This window comes from Dipodomys ordii, unplaced genomic scaffold (assembly GCF_000151885.1).
Source record: "Dipodomys ordii isolate 6190 unplaced genomic scaffold, Dord_2.0 Scaffold17, whole genome shotgun sequence".
NCBI lineage: Eukaryota > Metazoa > Chordata > Mammalia > Rodentia > Heteromyidae > Dipodomys > Dipodomys ordii.
Genome location: NW_012267233.1, coordinates 1,818,742 through 1,840,324, shown reverse-complemented (window position 1 = coordinate 1,840,324; position 21,583 = coordinate 1,818,742). Strand labels below are relative to the sequence as shown.

Below are 21,583 nucleotides of genomic sequence, written 5' to 3'. Positions count from 1 at the left end.
GTATGGCCTTGTGTGTAATCATGTGGGAAAATGGGTATGAGTGGATTCTATAGTAGGAAGTTTTATAGTAACAATTTAAAATTCCATATTTTCCTAAGATATCATATGAAATATACTTAAGATAAAATGAGAAGACTTGAACATAATCAATTGTACACAACTTTACACTGCCAAACTCAATTATTATGTGGGCTCAGTGTGACATAGATACAATGAGAAAATGAAAATTGAAGGTATCTCTGAAGAAATAATTCCCTTTATGTTATTACTTTAATAATAAAATATCCTTGGAACATATGTTTCTTTAAAAGAAAAATGGTAAGGAGCTGGGTACTGGTGGCTCAAGCCTGTAATCCTAGCTACTCAGGAGGCTGAAATCTAAGGACTGAATTTTGAAGCCAGTCCAGGCAGATAAGTTTGTGAGACTCTTTTTTTTTTATTGTGAAAATACTGTACAGAGGGGTTACAATTACATGGGCAAGATAGTGAGTACATTTCTTATCAAGCATTTTAGCCTCCTCCTTTGTTTACCCTTCCCATCCCTTCCGATCCTCCCTCCCCTGCCACCCAATCCTCCCCCCTCCCAAGTTGTAGTTTGTTTTTGACATGACAACTTATACTTCTCATTGGTGCAACAGGTCCACCTGTATCCTTATTTAAACGACTTGTTTTTCCCCTTCCCCTCCACAAATTATACCGACATCAAATACAGTGAAAGCAGGGGTTATACTGTGAGGGAGGGACATACAAAGCAACAAAGAAATAATCTTATAATTGCGTTAGAAACAAATAAATTCTGATTAACCAAAAATATCACATGTGGAGCTGTGGCTTAAGTGGTATAGTACTACTCTTGATCAGAAAAGCTCAGAAACAGCACCCAGGCCCTTAGGTTAAGCCTCAGGACTGGCATGCATATGTGTGTGTGTGTGTGTGTGTGTGTGTGTGTGTGTGCATGTACATGTGCGCGCATGCACACACATTCTTGATATGGTCTTACATGGATATAGTTAGAAATGTGAATCCTTTACTAGTAACCTTTAACATTTGTAACCTTTAATTTAAGCATAGTATAAATTGACTATAACATAGTCAATAGAATTATCTAGTTCTAGAGTGGCCTGTTTTCATATAAGTCTTTTACACTAGTTTAAAAGTTCATGCTTCACTGCTTCTTTCACTTTGGACTCAAACCTCAAAACCACAGAAGCAATACAAATAATAATGGTACACTAAGTTTTTTAGTCTGTCACTAAAAACATGTTGTAATTGAAAAATGTAAAGAAATATTACTCTGGGAGCTGTGCATGAATTTTCAATTCTAAATCTATTTACATTCAAGCTTCCTTCTCTTCATATGCAATTTAAAATTATCAGTGCTGTTAACATTTAATTTTATTATATGTATCATAAGAATTTGGGATGAATATCTGAACTGATGGCAAAAAATTACATTTGAGTATTCTTACTGTGTGTGTATTCAGAAATGTTAGGGTTAAGTTTAGCTTCAGAGTTTCTATGCTTTCTGTTACAATATCATATACCACCAGTGTAAGAGAACTCAAGACAATGTATACCCTTTGGCTGTCTAAAAATAAAACCATTTTTAGGAGTTTGCTTACAGGAAATTTTTCTGTCATTAGAAACATTTAAGCAAGCGGCAAGCATCAAGTTGCTTTTTATGAGTTAATCAGCAGATTTTGTTTTTGGGGTCCGGTCGTGGGACCTGAACTCTGGGCCTGGGTGCTGTTCCTCAGCTCTTCAGATCAAGGCTAGCACTCTACCACTTGAGCAACAGCACCACTTCCAGCTTTTTTTCTTTTTTGCTTACGTGGTGCTGAGGAATCAAACCCAGGGCCTGATGCATGCACGGCAAGCGCTCTACCACTGAGCGACCTTCCCAGCCCGAATCAGCAGATATTTTGATTTTGTAGCTTCATGGATGAGAAAATGAATGTTCAGAATGACTATCTTTTTGTTGTTGGTGGTGGTGGTCATGGGGCTTGAACTCTGGGCCTGGGCACTGTCCCTGTGCTCTTCAGTTCAAGGCTAGCACTCTACCTCTTGAGCCACAGTACCACTTCCGGTTTTCTAGTGGTTTATTGGAGATAAGAGTCTCTCATACTTTCCTGCCCAGGCTGGCTTTGAACCACAATCCTCAGATCTCAGCCTCCTGAGTAGCTAGGATTACAGGCTTGAGCCACAGGCACCTGGCCAGAAAGAGTATCTTGAAGAACAATTGCTAGTTGCTTCTCACATCATGTGTAATTGCTTTCCTGATAGCAGTGCTGCTTCAGTAAAGTTAGCTAACTGGAAACAACAACAACAACAAAAACCTTTTCACTGCTTTTTCTATAAAAGACTAAATGATTATAATCTATGCACCAAAGTGTCAAAACTTGCTTATTATCTTTGTTTTGTTTTATTATCAGTTTTAATGAATTAAATTGGTCTGTTTTTCATCAGAAGCCACCTCAAATTACTTTTGGCAATGTGCCTAATATCAACAACAAATAGCTGCGTATACATTTGAATACTTGCCTTTTTATGTTCACAAAAACTTTTAGAAATCCTAGCTGTCCTTGAGATCTATCCAACCATTAATCTGAACACTTCAAAATGAGGGATGATATCTAAAAGAAAGAGTCATTAACTACCTAAGGTGCATCATCATTTTAATTGACTTTTTAGCTAATTCACTTCCATGCTCAATGGCATAAATTAGTAAATTACTTCACTAGAGAAGGGAGATGAACCACAGCGTCCCATCTTTAAAAAGCTTGCGCTTTTTAAAGTAAAAATCCATTCCTAGATCCTACTCCTTTTTTCCTGGGTTCTGCTTTGTAACAAAAGGCCAGTGTTAAGATCTTAGTCCAACTAAAATTAAAATCATCTTTCTAATTGGGGATCTCATTAATGTTATAAAAAGGAAGACAAGCTTGGAATTAATTCACTTTACTTTTTGAGTAAAAGTGTTAATGTTACATATGCTGTTGCAGGACAGTCACCTGTGCACACAAATTAACGATGCTGTTATCTCAGAAGTACAGCCTCTGCATTTCCCAGACATTGCCTGTGTATGAAACGTAATCAAGATATTACAGTTGGTTCCAGCTCCTCTGAGAGAGGAATTTTCTGTACCAGCAAATTAGACTGAGTTGTACCACTCTGAGTCTAACCTATAAGAAATCCTGGAGACAAGCACATGAAAATAGATATCAAGTGGAGTTAAGTCACTAAAGTACACTGTCATAATGGTTCCTATGATATAACAAGTCAAAAAATATCGACTAATCATTTTCTGGAAGAAGACCTTCTCTATTTCATTATACCTACCGGAAAGGAGGCAGATGATTGGATGATAATGAAAGAAGCAGAGAGGAATTAGAAGGGAAAAAATTATCAAGAATATAAAATGTTGTGTAGGAAATCCAGGCAGCAAAGTAGAGAAGCAAACATAAGAATAATCAAATGGGCTGGGCGCCGGTGGCTCATGCCTGTAATCCTAGGTAATCAGGAGGCTGAGATCTAAGGATCACGGTTCAAAACCAACCCAGGAGAGAAAATCCATGAGACTCTTGTCTCCAACAAACCACCAAAACTGGAAGTAGTACTGTGTCTCAAGTGGTAGAGTGCTAACATTGAGGTGAAAGGCTGAGCAACCGCGCCCAAGTTCAGAGTTCAAGCCCCATGACAAACAACAACAACAGCAACAAAAAAGAATAATAAAATGGTACATGAACAGTTATAGGACACATATTTTCTGAAGTAGAAAAGGCCTACCAATGATGTATGCGGTGATGCAATCTACAGAGCATTGCTTTTTTACTGTAATTACTATTGTGTGATGTGTCTCTTAGACTTGTGAATTCTATGCCTATGTCACCAATTCAGCAAGTTCCCAAACTAAAAGAAATTGTGAAGAAATATACTAAAAATACTGAGTAGTTAAATGATATCCCATGAAAGGATGTCTAAAGTTCATAAACTCTAACCACAAAACAGAAGTGAAATGTATTCTCTAATGATGACCAACAAATTTTGATTAGTGTCAATAGGTTACAGAAAGTTACATTGGAAAAATATAATTTGGGGTGGAAAAATAGGAAGAAACAGGTTCACTAGAAAAACTTAGTTAATAAGTAGACATTAAAAATGTACTTGAAACATGCTTAATTGTAATTGTGCCCAGAGGCAGCTGGCTTGGAACCATAATATATTGACTTGTCATTTCTAGGATCTCCTAAAATATATGTCATGTCAATTCTTTTCCAAGGAAATACCCAAATGGAGCAAAATGTACCTATACTCCTTCACAGCTGACAAACAGTGGACCTAATTGTAAAGGATAGCTTTCTAAATTTGAGAACATGAATAAGTATGTTTTCTATTGTAGGCTAAACAAATATTTACTAGGCTATGTTGTGAGCATCCATTAAATAAAATACTAATATATTGGACTGTGTTAAAATTTGAAATCATGTTTCATCAAAAGTTACTAAAAAAACTAGAGAAGCAAGTCACAAATTAGAATACAATTGCAATTCATATTGTAACTATATGCCATAAAGATTACAATAATACCAAGACTTATCAAATAATGTAGATAATATAGGAAAAGTATTTAGTAGATGGTTGATAAATGCATATAAATAAATGGTTCAGAAGCCTATACTCAGTTTTCTAGTCAGCACAAAAGTGCTTTATATATATATATATGTATGTATATTTATATACACACATATGTGTGTATACATAAATACATATATAGAGATATCTATATACTGAAGGATGATAACCTCAAATGTTTACAATAATGTTTAAAATAATTGGAACTCTTGCACAGTGATTTTAGTGTATAAAATGGCAAAACATCTTTGAGTATCTATTTCATTTTGGAAGAAATCTATGAAACGTAACATTTCTATAAAATGTCTACGTTTCTGATCCTAAACATTTATCCATGACAAATAAAAATACATTTACATAAAAACTATGTTGCTAGCCAGGCGCTGGTGGCTCACACTTATAATCCTAGCTATTCAGGAGGCTAAGATCTGAGAATCATGGTTCAAAGCCAGCCAGAGTGCAAAAGTCGGTGAGACTCTTAAATCCAATAAACCACTCTGAAAAACCAGAAGTGGAACTGTGGCTCAAGTGGTAGAATGCTAGTCTTGAGCTGAAGAGCTGAGGGACAGAGCCCAAGCCCAGAGTTCAAACCCTATGACATATACATACATATATATACATACATATATACATATATATGTGTGTGTGTGTATATATATATATATAGAGAGAGAGAGAGAGAGAGAGAGAGAGATGTTCCTCACTTACCTTCTAATGGTATAAAGGGGTTGTAATTTTATGGTCTTCATCTCTACATAATTAAGAATGACCACCTTATTCTTCTTTAAATAACAAAGTTAAGCAATTGGTTAACATACATTTGTAAATGTTCTATACTTAAAGAAAGTATGAGATTTTTCAAACAGAAATATAGTTATATCTAATGATACTGAGTATTATGTAAGTGAATATTTCCTCCATAACAACAAAGTTCATAAAATCCTCTATATCACAAGACAACAACTTTTTGTGGCATTGGCTGATCTATTCTTCACAAAACATCATGTAGCGATGATCCTTTGAGAGTATAAAACACAACAGTGTCAGGGGATGTGGAGATCAGAAAAGTGTGTCTCCACTGGTTGGTAAAATTGGAAAAAGGCCCCTCTTGTGAATGTATTACAAGAACTCTCCTTGCCTCTGGCTTACACCAGTACCTGACTGATTTAGATACTAGACTGGCATGGGATGGGAGGCTCGGCTTAGGACTTACAAATTGTGCAATGCCTGTCGACTCTGTGGGTGATGAGCCAAGCTAGAACCGCTCTGCCCAAAAGCTTTGGATGGCTGCTCATCTCACTGGTAGAAATTCAAACTTACAGAAGCTTCCCTGGCTGTGCTTCATATCTTCCTATTCCACCTCTGCCCAGCTTCCTTGTTTCCACATTTTCAGAGCAGGCTGCATACAGAACTAGTCTTCACACTGGCTGTCCTTTCATGTAGGAATCTCAAGTTTCTGCCATGTTTTCCCAGCTGTCACTGACTCTCTGTAAGCTTTTCTCTGGTAACTACATAATGTGATCATAGTTCTTTTCCAATCACTACCTCTCCATTTCTGTTGCAGCAGGCCCATTTTCAATGGATTCTATGCTTGTGCCAATAAGAATTTTTTGTTCATTGATACAGATGTATACATTTTGTTTTGAATATTTAGCTATATTTTATTTTAGTAGTATTTATTCATGTACATTTTTGCAATTCTACAAAAATATAGTCTATTTGTAGTCATAAACACATTATGAGTATGAACTTCCTCTTTGACAATTATCATTTATGAAGAACTTTCTTAAACAAGCAAACATTCTTCATATTTCATTTTTAATCAACTTTAAGAAGCAAAATGAAAACTGAGCAGGAATCTCAGGATGCTATGAGAGACTCCACTACTTGATTAAGTCCCAGGATTCACATGCCATGGCACAATCAGTTCTCAAGAGGAAATGTTCTTTGTCCAGAATTCTGCTAACCAAAGGTAATATTATGGGAATCTTCTGGACCTGATACAAAAAAGAGATCCTTTGGGAGACTTTTAGGAAAGTTTTGGCTGACCTGATTGGTTGTACATCATGAAGTTATTGATATATTAGAGAACAAATTCACCTTTGCTATTGCTACTGTGCGTAAGATTTTTTCTTACACAGACAAATACTGATATGGCACTTTATATCTCAACATAAATGAGAAGTACAAGAACAAAATCTTTTATGCTAATAAAGGTGTGGGGGGGGTGGGAGTGAGGGGGGTATCAGTATTGGGTTTCAGGGCCTTACATTTCCTAGGCAGGTGCTCTATCACAACTCTAACCCTAAGACATTTTTCAAAGCTATATTAAAATCTTAGGAATGCATTAAAGTTGCACATGGAAAAATAAAAAAGTAAAGTTAATATAGTATGTTGATGGCTTCTAAAATTCAAAAACATAGAAATAATCTCTACATTAAAAATGATTTATATCACTACATAAAATTGTGTTAATTTTTCATTAATTTTTGTAGACCAGGACAACTAAATAAGAAACTGGTTACCTGAGAAATTAATGAGTCACAGTAACTAATCTCAATATTAAGTATAAATAAATTATATAAATCATCTGGAAGAGGGAAAAAGAAACACTACATTCACAGGAGTAAATAAGACACCTTATTAAATATGTGAAGATGTTAGTATTTGTTTTGTTTATTTTTTGCCAGTCCTGGGGCTTGAACTCAGGGCCAGGGCACTGCCCCTGAGCTTCTTTCGTTCAAGGCTAGTACTCTACCACTTCAGCCACAGCACCACTTCTGGCTTTTTCTGTTTAGGTGGTACTGAGAAATTGAACCCAGAGCTTCATGCATGCTAGGCAAGCACTCTATCTCTAAACTACCTTCCCAGCCAGATGTTAGTATTTGTAATAATTAGGTAGATGCCAATATGATAAAATGGACAATTAGATAAAAATGGATTGTGACAAATAAACGCCACTGCTTTCAACTTATACCTATATTCATCAATAAAGCTTTAGGAAATCACCTTAGTAGTATGAACAAAGCTATTCACTGTTAGTCTAGCTATTCTGCTCTGTAAATGAAATCAAACAAATGGAAAATATATGCTTATGAACGGATTTTACTAATGTATGTATAAATTAAAACATACAAAAAATAGAATATGCAGAGAAGTCTACCTACATGATTAAATATAATTACAAAGCTGATTCATGTAAAATTCAAATTGCATATGAAACACATATTACAATGTAGAGATGAATCATAATGTATAATAAATGATGCATATTTATGGACATAAAACAGCAAATATATGAGGGCTCTTTTTTTGGTCAGTCGTGGGGCCTGAACTCAGCCTGGGCGCTGTCCCACAGCTCTTCAGCTCAAGGCTAGCGCTCTACCACTTGAGCCACAACACCACTTCCCACTTTTTCTGCTTATGTGGTTCTACGGAAATGAACCCAGGTCCTCAGGCATGCAGGCAAGCACTCTACCACTGAGCCACCTTCCTAGGCCTATAAGGACTCTTACTGGTTAAATATGCCTTTTTGTACTTGTTGATATATGATTTTATCTTCATTTAATTGTAGTATAAAATTTTATGAAAGAAAAATCTAACTGTAAATTAAATAAATAAAAGTTATAGTAATTTTTATACATAAGATAGACCTAAATCTTGTACTAGTATTTGTTCTGACCTAAACTCTGAGGAAGGAATCTAACAATACATTTTTGCAAGTATTGCACTCAACTGCCGATATCAATTCTGATTTTGTACCTTTAAACATATAAGAAAACAAGCAAGATCACCAAAAATTAGAGCTTAGAATTATTCTCAAATACGCAACTGTGGTTATAAATCCAAGAATATCTCAACTCATTTTCTCTTCATTATTTCAAGACCACTACATAAACCTTTAGAAAAGGTAGCTATTACAAGCTGTTCTAGAAGACAATCTTCAGTGCACATAAAATATAATGAAATAATGATTATCAATTTCTAGAAGGAAGCAAACATGAGATATACCATAAGGACTTGCATGAAATGAGACTGATAGCCCATGTAAAACAAACAGGGTTCAAGGAAGCAGTGAACGAAGCAAAGGCAGACATGTGTCAGCCTCTATTCTCTAGAAGTTTCCACTTCTAATCGAACAGCTGATTTGTACAGAAACACAGTCTGGAGTGGGCTGAAAAACCACACATTAGGTTATTTATTTTTCTAGTCCTTCTAAGTAAAACCAGCTGTAACATTACTAATCGTATTTCTTTAAACACAAATAGCAATGGATGTATCTCACACTGACAGTGAGCAAAATGTTAAGAATTTATTGCAGAAGACAGTCTATACCAAAACTATGTTTATAGTTAATCTATTTTTCTCATTAAATGTTATGTGTTTTTAAAATATTTGTAGAGTTTCTGTTATTAATCACTTTTTATCAAATACTGATAAGAAAAAATAAGTATTCATTAATATATTAATATACAAAAATGGACCATTATGTATAGTTGTGTTCATACATAGTAAAGAGCTTGACTTCCAAATTGAGGTGAATTCGTTTTGCATGATGTTCTGGCACTGGCCGCATTCAGAACTGTAAGTGTAAACTCTGCACAAGTAAATTTAATTTCTTTAATTTCAATATGCTAGTGGTATTATTTCCATTGTCTGAATAAAAGGCAAGTGAAATATTTAAGTTGAAAAAATATCTAGCACATATTTAAGTACAGAAGAATTAAACAATATGCTAAGAATTAGATTTTGTGAGCTTTCAATATGTCTTCATAAAATCTCTGTAAAATTACCTGCTATTGTTTCTGATTACTATAATACTCAAGAAAAAATGAGAATAATAAATATGTTAGCCCAATTTCCCAAAGTATTTTAATATCTACACAGGCTACAATTGCTTTCAGAAAAGGGAACTGGTAAATTGATGATACGTTCTCTAATTTTCAAGGACAAATAGATGTACAAAGAAAAGTATAATACATTTATAGAATCTATTTGACATGAAAAGATTCATTTTGTTTGTATTTTACTGTAAAACCTATATCCTTGTTATAATACAAAATATCAAAAAGTGTTTAGACATTTACACATTTTATTTTAGCTGTCTTGAAATTCTAAATCTGCCTTCCCTTTTCCTTTTCTCTTGGTTTTATAATCTGGCATTTTATTTACAAGTGTGGGCAGATCACCTCTCCACACTGATCTGTGCACGCGCACAATACACATTCACTTGTTCAGGCCAAGGCATATGTACACAGGTTTCCATATTTCCTATCTTGACTTACGTCTGTGTCAAGAAAGAGAAACAAAGCAATACAAGATAACAGAAATATATAATGGTGATCATGTTCAGGTAAGACTGGAAGGTGATAATATTTATCAAATAATATAAACTGTGACAAAGTTATGGAATAAATTATCAAGTTGAGCCATGTTTTCTGTTCAGCATATTTGAATATGTAAACTTAGGTAAAAATCTAGGAGTATAGGAGGTATGTAACAGAAGATTTTTTTTTGGTTAAGCTATAGGTGATGTATGATTACACAGCGATTTCTCTAAGATAGCAATGGCAGCTCATATTTTACAAGAGACAATTGTAACTATTTAACAAGAGACAATTGTGTATAATCAGTTTGATAAGGAGAGAGTTAACTTTCATGTTTTATCAAGTAGATTAACAATAAAAATTTTAATTTGTAGGAGTAGAAATATGAGTGTTCCCATTTGTGATAGAGGAAAGGTATACTGTTTAGATGTTTACATACGCTATCTGAAGAGTGTGTTCTGCTAGCATATCAATATAAAATTTAAATTTATGTTATGTATTGCTATGTATAAAACCTGGATGCATACCACTGAATGACACATTTCATTTCTTTTTTTCTTTTTTATTGAGAGTTCTGGGCCTTGAACTCAGGGCCTGGGCTCTGTCCCTGAGCTGCTTTTGCTCAAGGCTAGAACCCTACCACGTGAGCCATAGCTCCATTTCTGACTTTTTTTCTGTATATATGGTTCTGAGGAATCTAACCCAGGGCTTTCCATGCATGCTAGGCAATTATTCTACCACTAAGACACATTCCCAGCCACATAATTTCATTTTGCCACAAGTTATACACATAATGAATGACTCCATTCATTAATGATATAATTAGATTAAACCCCAAACTTTAACTACTCTAAAGAATTCACAATTCAATTTGCCTCTACATTTTGAGAGATATAAATAATGGACTGGTATTTAGACACTAGAAATATGAAAAATATTTTTCCTTTGGAGCATGTAGCTCCAAACAAACAATATATACATTGTAAAATGAGACTTCATTAACCCTTTTTCAATAAATTAGTCTTACCCATAAAATATTTCCCCTCCCCTCTTCTATTCAAAGTACACTGACCTGGTCCTAAAGTTTGCAGGATGAGGATGTCCATCATACAAGGATAAGTAGTCATATTCTTCTTCTAGTGCAAAGGACTGAAATACAATTTGTATTCTATTTCGCTCTTCTGCTATTATTACCCAGGTGCAGTTGGCACCATTCGGATATCCATATGGAAAGCCAGGGCTTTCTATAGTGCCATTGAGTCCTTTTAAAGTTCCACCACATGTATAAATAAATCCTGCAGCAAAAGAAAAAAAGATACTATTATTAAAAACCATCATTTAAAAAACATTCTCAAAAGTTTTGTTTGTAGAAGAATAATGGTAACAATAATTTTGTAGATGATATTTTAAAACTGAAAAATTGCATATGCAAGTTCATATATATGTATGTGACTCAAATGTTACCTGTAGGAAGATAAATATAAATGTATAAATATATGCAAATAAATCTGTGATAAAATATAGAATGTTTTATCCCTCATATTGATATTAGAAATATAAATTAATGAAACAAAAACATCCAACATATATCATTCATCTTACATTTGATATTCCAGCCAACAAACTTCTAGAATATACTTATCTTTTTTCAAGTAATTTCCAATTTAATTGCAAAAAATAATAAACAACATAAAATGTTGGTGATTATGATATGTGTCTTGCACCTCAAAGGAATGAATTTCACTTTTTTTTAGCAATACAAAATGTTTGTCATAACTACACCTCTACTATGTGACTCATGTGTTTTAGGAAAATCTACACTCCTCCCCAAATTAGACAGAAAAGATTTTTAGAAGTCTATGTCATTGTTCTAACTTTGATGAAAATGTTCAGTATAATTTGAACAATATTCTGCATTCATACCGTCAGAGTGAATCCTACAATTGAAGAACAAAGATTAGAACTAAATGGGTTATGGGAAACTAACTAGCAGCAGTGAGCTCAAGATCTATCCTAGTTATGTGGGAGGTCAAAGTCATTGAGAGCATGAGCTCTTGTTCTATTGTTTGAAGATTTTTAGTTCAATCAAATGTGTGTAAGAGGAAATACATTCAGAAGTTTAGAAGGCAGAGTTCCAGTTGTGACAGAAAGAGGCTGATTGTGAAAGTTATACATCCATTTAATTCTCTCTTTGCAGCTGTATCTTGTATTTTACTTGGTAAGTCATTATTCTGTTGAACACCTGTAAATTACACAGTATTCGACTCTGCCGAATCGGACAGAGAGGATATTTTCATAAATAACGAAGCTCTAAACTTGATAAGTGAAGCAAAATTTTTGCTATTCTCCTCTTTCAAAAAATTAGCAAGAGATTGGACCAATATATTTAAAAGATCAATAACTGTATAAGTCACCAAAAATCAAAGAGGGCATTTTATGATTTTCAAAAATAAATAAATAAATATCTTTTTAAAATTGCTTCCTGTAGAGTAATTTACTTTGAAGCCTTAGGTTAATTAGCTATCACCCATCTCTATTATTTTTCTGCCTGAACAGCTTCTAATATGAACTTCCTATGAAATGTAAGCATGAATCCCTTCAGCTACAATCTGTTCTATGGGATGTTTCATAATTTTCAAGCCTCATCATTCTGATGACTTTAGAAGGAGGACATATGTCCTGAGTTAACATGCCCAGGGCTGTCCACATATTTTTATGGGCATGATGATTCATGCCTTCCAAATGATTTTTTGTTTTCACATAGGCAAATTACAAATCCCACTTAAAAATAACATTTCATATATGTATTATCCATACTATTTTCAGTTATATTAAGTATGAACATGACATTATGCATCCACTATTTCAAAAGGTTTGAATTTTGGATCAACATAATGTGAAAAAGTATTAAAAAGCAGAAAAATATTTTCCCTCATATATACTACAAAATTGGTCTATGTTATAAGCTTGGTGTTTGCCTCTCTAAGATTTTATTAGATAAACTGTATCTTCACAATGTTATGTATTATATGTATTTTCCAAATTGAGTCAATCATATATATATTCTTTCACTTTGTACTTCTGCTAAAAATAATTGATATTCCTTTAGATCAGAAGAGTAATTCTAACCCATCTTTTTTCTTTTTAATGCTGAAGATCAAAACCAGGGTCTCATTCATAGACCAGTGTTTGTACTCTCTGAACCAAGTATCTAGCTCAACTACACACTTTTCTAAATGATTACATTGTATGTAGTATGTCTGTAGTCACATTTATTTTACTTCCTTCCTATTGTTAATTTTCATTGTTAGTCATATAAATTCATGAAAAATAACTTTGGACACATGAAAGATGAAATCCCAAAAGTAAAACTGCTGAATTTTAAAATTAGGTACCATCCATTACTTTCAATACATAGATGTTTATGATAGGATTGCTGCATCTCCAGCAATACTTGAGGAACACTAGATTTGGGGAAAGGCAAAAATGCTATGTTACTCTTTTAATTTGCTTTTGTGACAACTTTTGCAGTGCAATATCTTGTCATATTCTTCTCTTTCAGTCCTAATTCTCTTATTAGCTGTATAATCAATCATATCATTTTCACATTTTCATAGGTAGTTTGCCTGTTTTTTCTTTGCTACAATCCCTTAGATTTGTTGGCATATTGGTAAGCTATACTTTGTTTAAGCATTTCCACATGAAAGAATTTTGTTTACACTTTGTGACATATGGCTCAAAAAATATCTTTATTCCTCTTCATAGTACTTGTAGACTGCTATCTCCTTTTCCACATGTCCCTTCTATTAATACTTCCTTCATGTTCGTTCATTTGCTCATCTCCAGTATCACTCCAAGCAAATTGGCTTAGGTTTTCTCCTGGGAACAAATAAGCTAAAACACAAGGAAGCTGGAACATCGTACAGACTATTACCACAGAGTACTCTGAGGGCTGAGAGAAACACACTTGGCACCATAAAACAAGTGGACACAAAATTTAAGCTAAATTGATTTCTATGGAACCAAATATGAAGCAAATATCTAGCTCAACTACACTCTTTTCAAAATGATTACATTGTGTGTAGTATGCCTATATTCACATGTATTTTACTATCTTCCTATTGTTAAATTTATTTTTCTTTTTCTTTTTTTTTTTTGGTCGTGGGGCCTGAACTCTGGGCCTGGGTGCTGTCTCTCAGTTCTTCAGCTCAAGGCTAACACTGTACCACTTGAGCACAGAACCCACTTCTGACTTTTTCTGTTGTGCTGAGGACTTGAACCCAGGGCCTCATGCATGCAAGGCAAGCACCCTACAACTGAGCCACCTTCCCAGGTCCCCTATTGTTAATTTTCTTTTTTTTTTCATTGTTAGTCAAATAAACTCATGAAAAATAACTTTGGACACATGAAAGATGAAATCTCAAAAGTAAAACTGATGAACTTTAAAATTAGATATCATCAATTACCTTCAATACATGGGACTTTCACAAACTGGCATTAATACTGTTTACCGTTTCTGACTCGGATAGTTTCTAAATGCCTCACATTGTATTTGTATGCCTTAACTATTAAAGTCTACATGAAATGAAACAATTCTGTTTTTATTTGAAATTCAACTAAAAATTTCATGATTGCAGCACATTGTTAACTAAAGTGACAGCAGGATTTTTAATAATATTTTTATTATCTTTACGTGGTTGTAGGAAGCAATTTCCATTCAACACAGCAATTTATTAATATTCCTTTCAACATTCTTATCCATCCCTCCCAACCCATACCTTCCCTCACTTTTCTTAATTTTGGAGGATATGCATTACATTATATACTACATTCTACCCCACTTTTCTCTTGTTTCCCCCACTTCCCTTGACACCAATCCCACCCCCTTTCCAAAATCTTTTTTTTCCTGGTGTTTATTTAGTTAGCCATTAATTAGTTAGCCTTTCAAATGAATTACACTGTTTGAGTTCTACCTTGAATGTACAATATTTCAGTTAATACATTTGAGTACACATACATATCACCTGAAGCATATACTTTTAAGCATTTTTCTGGTTTCTTTCATATTACATCTTTCCTCACATACAGAAAATTATAATGAGCATTTGTAAAGTATTTTACTGATAATGTAAAATGTATTTTGTGTTATCAAAGATCTTGGACTGAATATCACTCAAGTTTGCATTTTCATTTTTAAAACATTTTCACAAACTCCTGTATCTGATCTTTGCCATATAATCTTGACACATTTCTTATAAGATTATTTCTAAGCTTTACTATCGAAACCAATTCTATTCTTGTCTTCTTCATGCATTTGGAGCTCTTGATCTTCTACTTATTCTCCTAAAAGTTTTCATAATTATTTCAATGAAGTTATACTTTTCCCACTTCTTGCGCTCTTGTCCCAATACCATCAGTTTGTTAGATTTCTGTCTTCATTTGTCTTCTAATTTTACATGATTTTCAGCAACCACATACATAGCTATAAATAAGATTGTTATCATACAGGAGGTATATGTTCATTTATATATTACTATTTATCTGTTTTATATATTTTTCTTAACATAGTATGACTTGCCAAAGACTAATTCTTTTTTAACTTAAATTTATTATAAAAGTGATATACAAAGAGGTTGCATTTACATAAGTAAGGTAATGAGTACATATCTTTTTTTCTCACATTTTCTTCCATTTTTCCCCCTCCAAACCTGTTATCCCCCTAAGTTGTGAAGTTCATTTCCAACAAAGTGTCTAGTGAATATCACAGTTGAATTGGTTCCTCCTTTGTCTCATTTTTGTGATTCCCCTTCCTTCCCAAAATCAGATAAACTTATATACAAGACAAAGGACAGAAATCAAAAACAATGATAGCAGGGAATAAAACAAAAGACAAAAAGGAAGAAAAAATAATTACAAACAGTACAATAAAAGCTTCTTTTTTATATTTCTTGGAGTTCGTTTTGATAAGTATCATTTTATATGGAATATATACATAGCTACTGAGCTCCTCTACTAAGAATATCCTCCTTTGTTCTCACTGTGCAAATCTTAGAATGCGGTTTAGTAAATCATGTCCAAGGGTAATTATTTGTCTTTTACTAACCATAGGATTTACTAGTCATTTATAGACATATAAAGAACCATGTTGTCTGAGACTTAGTTCTTCCAATTTTGTTAGCTCATAATTCACTGTCTCTTGAATCTATTTTTTCTATCCTCTTTGATTTTATGCTTTTTTGGTTAGATTTAATTCAGTTTTTCCTCATTTCCTGTTAGACATATTTTAGTAGTATCCTACTTTACACTGAAATGCTTCTTGAGATTATGAATGCACAATCTTCCACATTGCTCATAAGTCTTTGGTAAGCTACAAACCCAAATTTGTGACTTTGTTTCTTCAAATAATTATTTGGAAGATTCAGTGTCAATGAATATCTATATATGTTTGTGCATACTTTAAATATCAGTATATCTTTGTTCATACTGTATATTTATAAAGGTTTTTTTTTCTATTTTACTAAGTCATGTTTCAATTTTAATTCGAAAATTATTACATGGATTTTAAAAATTATTTTATTTTGTTGTTTAAGTTTATGTTGTATTAGTTTATTTTGTTGTTTTAAGTTGTTGTTTAGAGGGGTTACTGTTAAGCAAATAAGGTAATAAGAATACTTAACCCACTCCATTTTTCTCCCTCTATCTGCCCCCCTCTCCTCCCCAGTAGTTGTAAAGTTCACTTCCAACATAGTGTCTTGTGAGTACCACTGTTGCATTGGGTTACTCTTTGTCCTTATTTTACCATTTTGTTATTCTCCTTCCCTTCCCCAAATCAGATAAACTCTACAAGACACAGGGTACCAGAATCAAAAGCAGTATTACTAGGGACAAACCAAAGGGAAAAATAAAACAAAATAAAAAGAAAGAACTTGATACAGTACATTGATAACAACAAGATCAACAACAGCAAAAAAAACTCTGGTTTCTACATCTTGGAGTTTATTTTGATTAGCATCATTTTTATATGGCTATATGTACATAGCTATTGAGCTATTATGATCTTCCGCTAGGACTATCCTAGACATATACTAATTATTACAAATGAGGGAAGCCATGGAGCATCCATTTCCTTGGGTCTGGCTTACTTCACTTAATGTGACTTTGTCCAAGTCTTTCCATTTCCTTATGAATGGAGCAATGGTGGGAGTGTAAACTTGTCCAACCACTCCAGAAAGAAGTACAGAGATTTCTCAAAGGACTCAACATAGAGATACCCTGGGATCCAGCAATCCCACTTCTGGGCATTTACTCAAATGATCACAAGCAAGGCCACACTAAAGCTACCAGCACAACTATGCGTATTGCAGCATTGTTTACCATACTTAATATATGGAACCAACCCAGATGCCCCTCAATAGATGAATGGATCAAAAAAAAATGGAATTCTATGCTGTCATCAGAAAAAATGACATGGCTCCATTTGTAAGGAAATGGAAAGACTTATTTTTAATTCTTTAAAGTGATCTGGGAGCTTTACTTTGAAGTTGCTCAAAACATCTTTCTCTAGTCTCAGCATATGTACTTGTCCATCCAGTTCTTCAATGTAACCAGCAATTTACAACATTGACTTAAAAGGTCATGTTTCAATTATCTTTTCCTTTTGTTACTGAAAAGTCCCTTTCAATATTTATCACCTTTGACATACTTCTTGTTACTTTTTCCAGTACTGGAAACTTATGACCTCGTGCATTCTCTAGCCAAGAACTCTACCACTTGAAGCAATCCCACAGCCCTTTTATATTGGGTTAATTTTCAGAAAGTATCTTACATTTTTGTCAAGCTAAACCTTTCTTCTACTACCAGTATCTGTGCAGCTGGAATTGTAGCTATGAAACACCAAGCCCAGTTTGTGTGTTTAAGGTAGAAATTTATAGAAGTCACATTTTGAAAGATTCAATCTTTGAGACTTTATTAGGGTGCTACTGGTCTACAAGTAGACAATTGTTACAAAGACCTGTAGCCTGCAGATACACTTAACAGCGTTAAGAAACAGGCCAGAAAGGAAAGAAAGAACAAAAACAATGCCAAAAAACCAATTCAGCTCCAGTGGAGTGCTAAAGAGAGACGTCATAGTGACTGAAAAGCCAAGAGAAAAGACACAGGATGCAAACATGGAGACACATGACATTGCATACCTTTCCCTGATAGGGTCTGGGACTAACTAAGGTCAGCCCAGGAGGCAGGGGCACTTCCAGTCCCAGGCACTGGACTGGCTACTTCAGTAACCTATCAGCCAAGTGCCTGCCACTGTCTCCATGGATCCAGGCACACACATTACCTGAGGGGAGGGCTTCATGAGCATCCCCCACCATGAAGACAAGATGCCAGGCCTTAATGGACCAGATACCAGCACAACTTTTCCATGTAGGGAAGATAGGCCTTAACCTTCCATATAGGGTATGCTTAGAGGCTACTCAGAGCTTGGTGATTAAAGCCATTTAGGGAGTTAATACAGAATCTGAGCATTCTCTACATGCAAAGCTTTCCTAAGGCTTTGACATCTGCATTTTTTTGAAGCAGAGCCCTCCTAGCTCACCTTGAGCTGGGTATCTGCATTCAATCAATGTCCTATCTCACCTCTAGGCTTTTCAGCATTGGGTAGAGAATTCCCTTCACCCAGCCAGAGGCACCAATATGGCTGTACCTGGACAGCTGCAAGAAATTACTTAGACTCAGCCTCCTTACTTCATTTGAAATGGAGATCTGAAGAAACTGCCATGAAATTGTGATAAACCAGATCTCCACTAAATGAAGAGCTTGGATTTCAGAACTGAACTACCACACAGCCAAATTATGTAGCAGATAGACAGATATAGATATAAATATAAATATCGATACTATACAACTATCTAAAAATTCTGGTATTTAGTAGAAATTTGATAAATGCTTTTGATCATGTTTCTTCCTACCTTTAATTTATCAAACACCATATGATAGCCCAATGTTCCAAATTGAGAAAACTCAAAGACAAATAGCTCAGTATTTTAATTTTGTAAAAATTTTGAACAACATATTTTGATAAAGTTTGGGACAAGTACATTCATCTTTTAAGTCTCAGATCATTAGAACACATTTGCATTCCTTTCAAACTAATAGCATTCACTGTGGAATACTATTCCTATATTATAATGCCAAAAAAGCTTTCAGGCCATTGTAATGTTTTATTGAGCAAGCAAAAATGGCATTACTTCATAGGCCTTTTTAATTTTAATATTTTTTTATTTTAAGTGCAGTAGATAAAAGTGCAGTGAGAAATGTATAGACATAGAAAATTCAATGAATAATTACAGAATGAAAAGCTAAGCTGCCAGGAAGTACATCTCGAAGTAGAATATCATTCTTCCAGGAGCTTCTCCTGCATGTAATGACATTGTCTTCCATTATTTTTTGAATGTTCATTACCATCAGACTTACATAATGTATAAGTATGCATTTCTGTCATTACATAAGGATGAAATTTACCTAGTTTTTCTTATTGATTTACTTATTAGAGTAAGGTCTACAACTAATCAGTTTTTGAAGTAAGCTATTAGGAGAAATATTAACTCTCATTATTTATATGAAGACATGAATAATGTCAATTCCATTGATGCAAAATACTAGTCTTTCCTGCCATGATTCAACTTGTCACAAAACAGAAATAAACCTGTTTCCAAGATTATGGTTCTGTGAATTCATACAAAATTATCTTCGGTAGAAAAATTACTATACCTAGCTATGCAAGTCTTCATACTTTATCTACATCTAATTTGTTTTGGCTCTGTGCATAACTTAGACATATCATAAATGTTTTAGAAACAATGTGTGAATTTATAGTAAAAAGAATGTTACTTATGATTGAAACTACAGACAAATATGAGACAATTCACTATTTTTTAATATCTATGTTCAGTGCATTATTATGATAAAATTCTTCAGCTATGCTAAACTTGAAAACTTGGAGCCATTTTTTTCCAATTTCATTAACTCTGCTATATTCTGATTTATTTCTTGAAGTAGCAGTGGCTTTCTGAAATTATCTGTTTACTTATTTGGTGTCAATTTTTTCCATGAAATAAAACATCCATGAATTTTGAGACCTCACCTGTCTTATTAATTGCTGGACCTCAAAGCCTGTACAAGTTTCTGGTACATAGTGGACAGTTTTAAGTACATATATATGGATATATCTATAGATATATCAATGTCTATCTATATCTATGTATAGATATATATATATACAAATGGTAAAAAGTTAAAGAAACAAAAACTCACACTGTTCAGTTTATATTCAAATTATGTTTTCTTTTACTATTCGTCAAACAAATAGCTTACTGGAGTATCCAGTAATGTAATCTACTCAAAATATAGGAAGTTCCAAGTTTTCAGAAACTAATTTAGCTTCTTTCAGGAAAAAGTTTAATATGAGTTTATAAATATATTGTGTAGAAAGTTTCAAAATTATCCCAATTGAATTACTCATAAATTTATAACATAAATATGAGACACCAAAATTCCTTTAAATGATTAGAGTTAAGCAAAAAGGTAATTTAAATTATTTCTGTGTTCTTTCTTCTATATATGCATAACAGATTATTTGTCCTAATTATATTTTAGCAAAGAAAAAATGCAGGTACTGAATGTTAATTTCAATTAATCTCTACCAAATATTTGTTTTCTCTCATTAAGAAAAGGAGGAGGCAACAATGCTTGATAAGAAATGTACTCATTACCTTGCCCATGTAATTGTAACCCCTCTGTATGGTATTTTCACAATAAAAAATACTTTAAAAATAAACAGAAACTATTATTTCTATATTGTAAAGTATGAGGGGAGTGTGTTTAGAGAACATGTCTGTCTTTTAATTTTTACCATAATCACTTTAAAAAGTGAAATATAACACCTTACGTGGTGTTTTAAGTAAAAAATAAGAACAGGTCCATCAGTTTTAAACCCAAGTTTCTCAATCTATTTCTCATCCATAATTCAACCATGATGAAAAAGATACGTAAAGTGAAAAGTTTTTCCCATTTTTATTACCTTTAAGTGTTTTACAAAGGTGTTTCAACTCAGAAAATTAGTGTATAAGTGAACAATAGATTAAGTGGAAAAACCTCATGTGTAATCATTTTAGAAAAAAAGTATTAGATCACAATATCACAAATCTTTGTTTAGGGCCAAGACTTCAGTTGTAACTTGCAAAACTGTTTTACTTGGTATTCTATAATTCAGTCTATATCTCGGGCACAGATCATCAAAGTAGACTATGGGTCATAAAGTAAGGAATGTATTCCTTAGAAGTAGGCTTGCAATAAATAATATCACAGAGAATAAAAGGAAAACTACAGTGACAATATTTTCTCCTAAGTCCCTCTATTTTATTTATGGAGCAAAAGTCAATAAAAAATATTGAAATAGGTACGCCTTGTCTGTCATTTAGGAAAAAAATGAATTAAAACACATATAAATTCTATTTAACTTCTTTTAAAAAAATTATTTTATTTTATTTTATTTGTGAACATACTGTACAGAGGGATTACAATTACATGGGCAGGATAATGCATACATTTCTTACCAAGCATTGCAGCCT

At 33.5% G+C, this 21,583-nt stretch overlaps 1 protein-coding gene across 3 annotated transcripts in view; it reads right to left on the bottom strand.

Annotated features, from left to right (window-relative positions):
• Positions 1 to 21,583, bottom strand: part of Csmd3 (CUB and Sushi multiple domains 3) — a 929,488-nt gene that overhangs the window by 802,652 nt on the left and 105,253 nt on the right. For all 3 annotated transcript variants that reach the window (XM_013012565.1, XM_013012564.1, XM_013012566.1), the window contains exon 2: positions 11,029 to 11,251. In XM_013012565.1, coding sequence (XP_012868019.1) covers positions 11,029 to 11,251 — 223 coding nt within the window. The remainder of the gene's footprint in view (positions 1 to 11,028; positions 11,252 to 21,583) is intronic.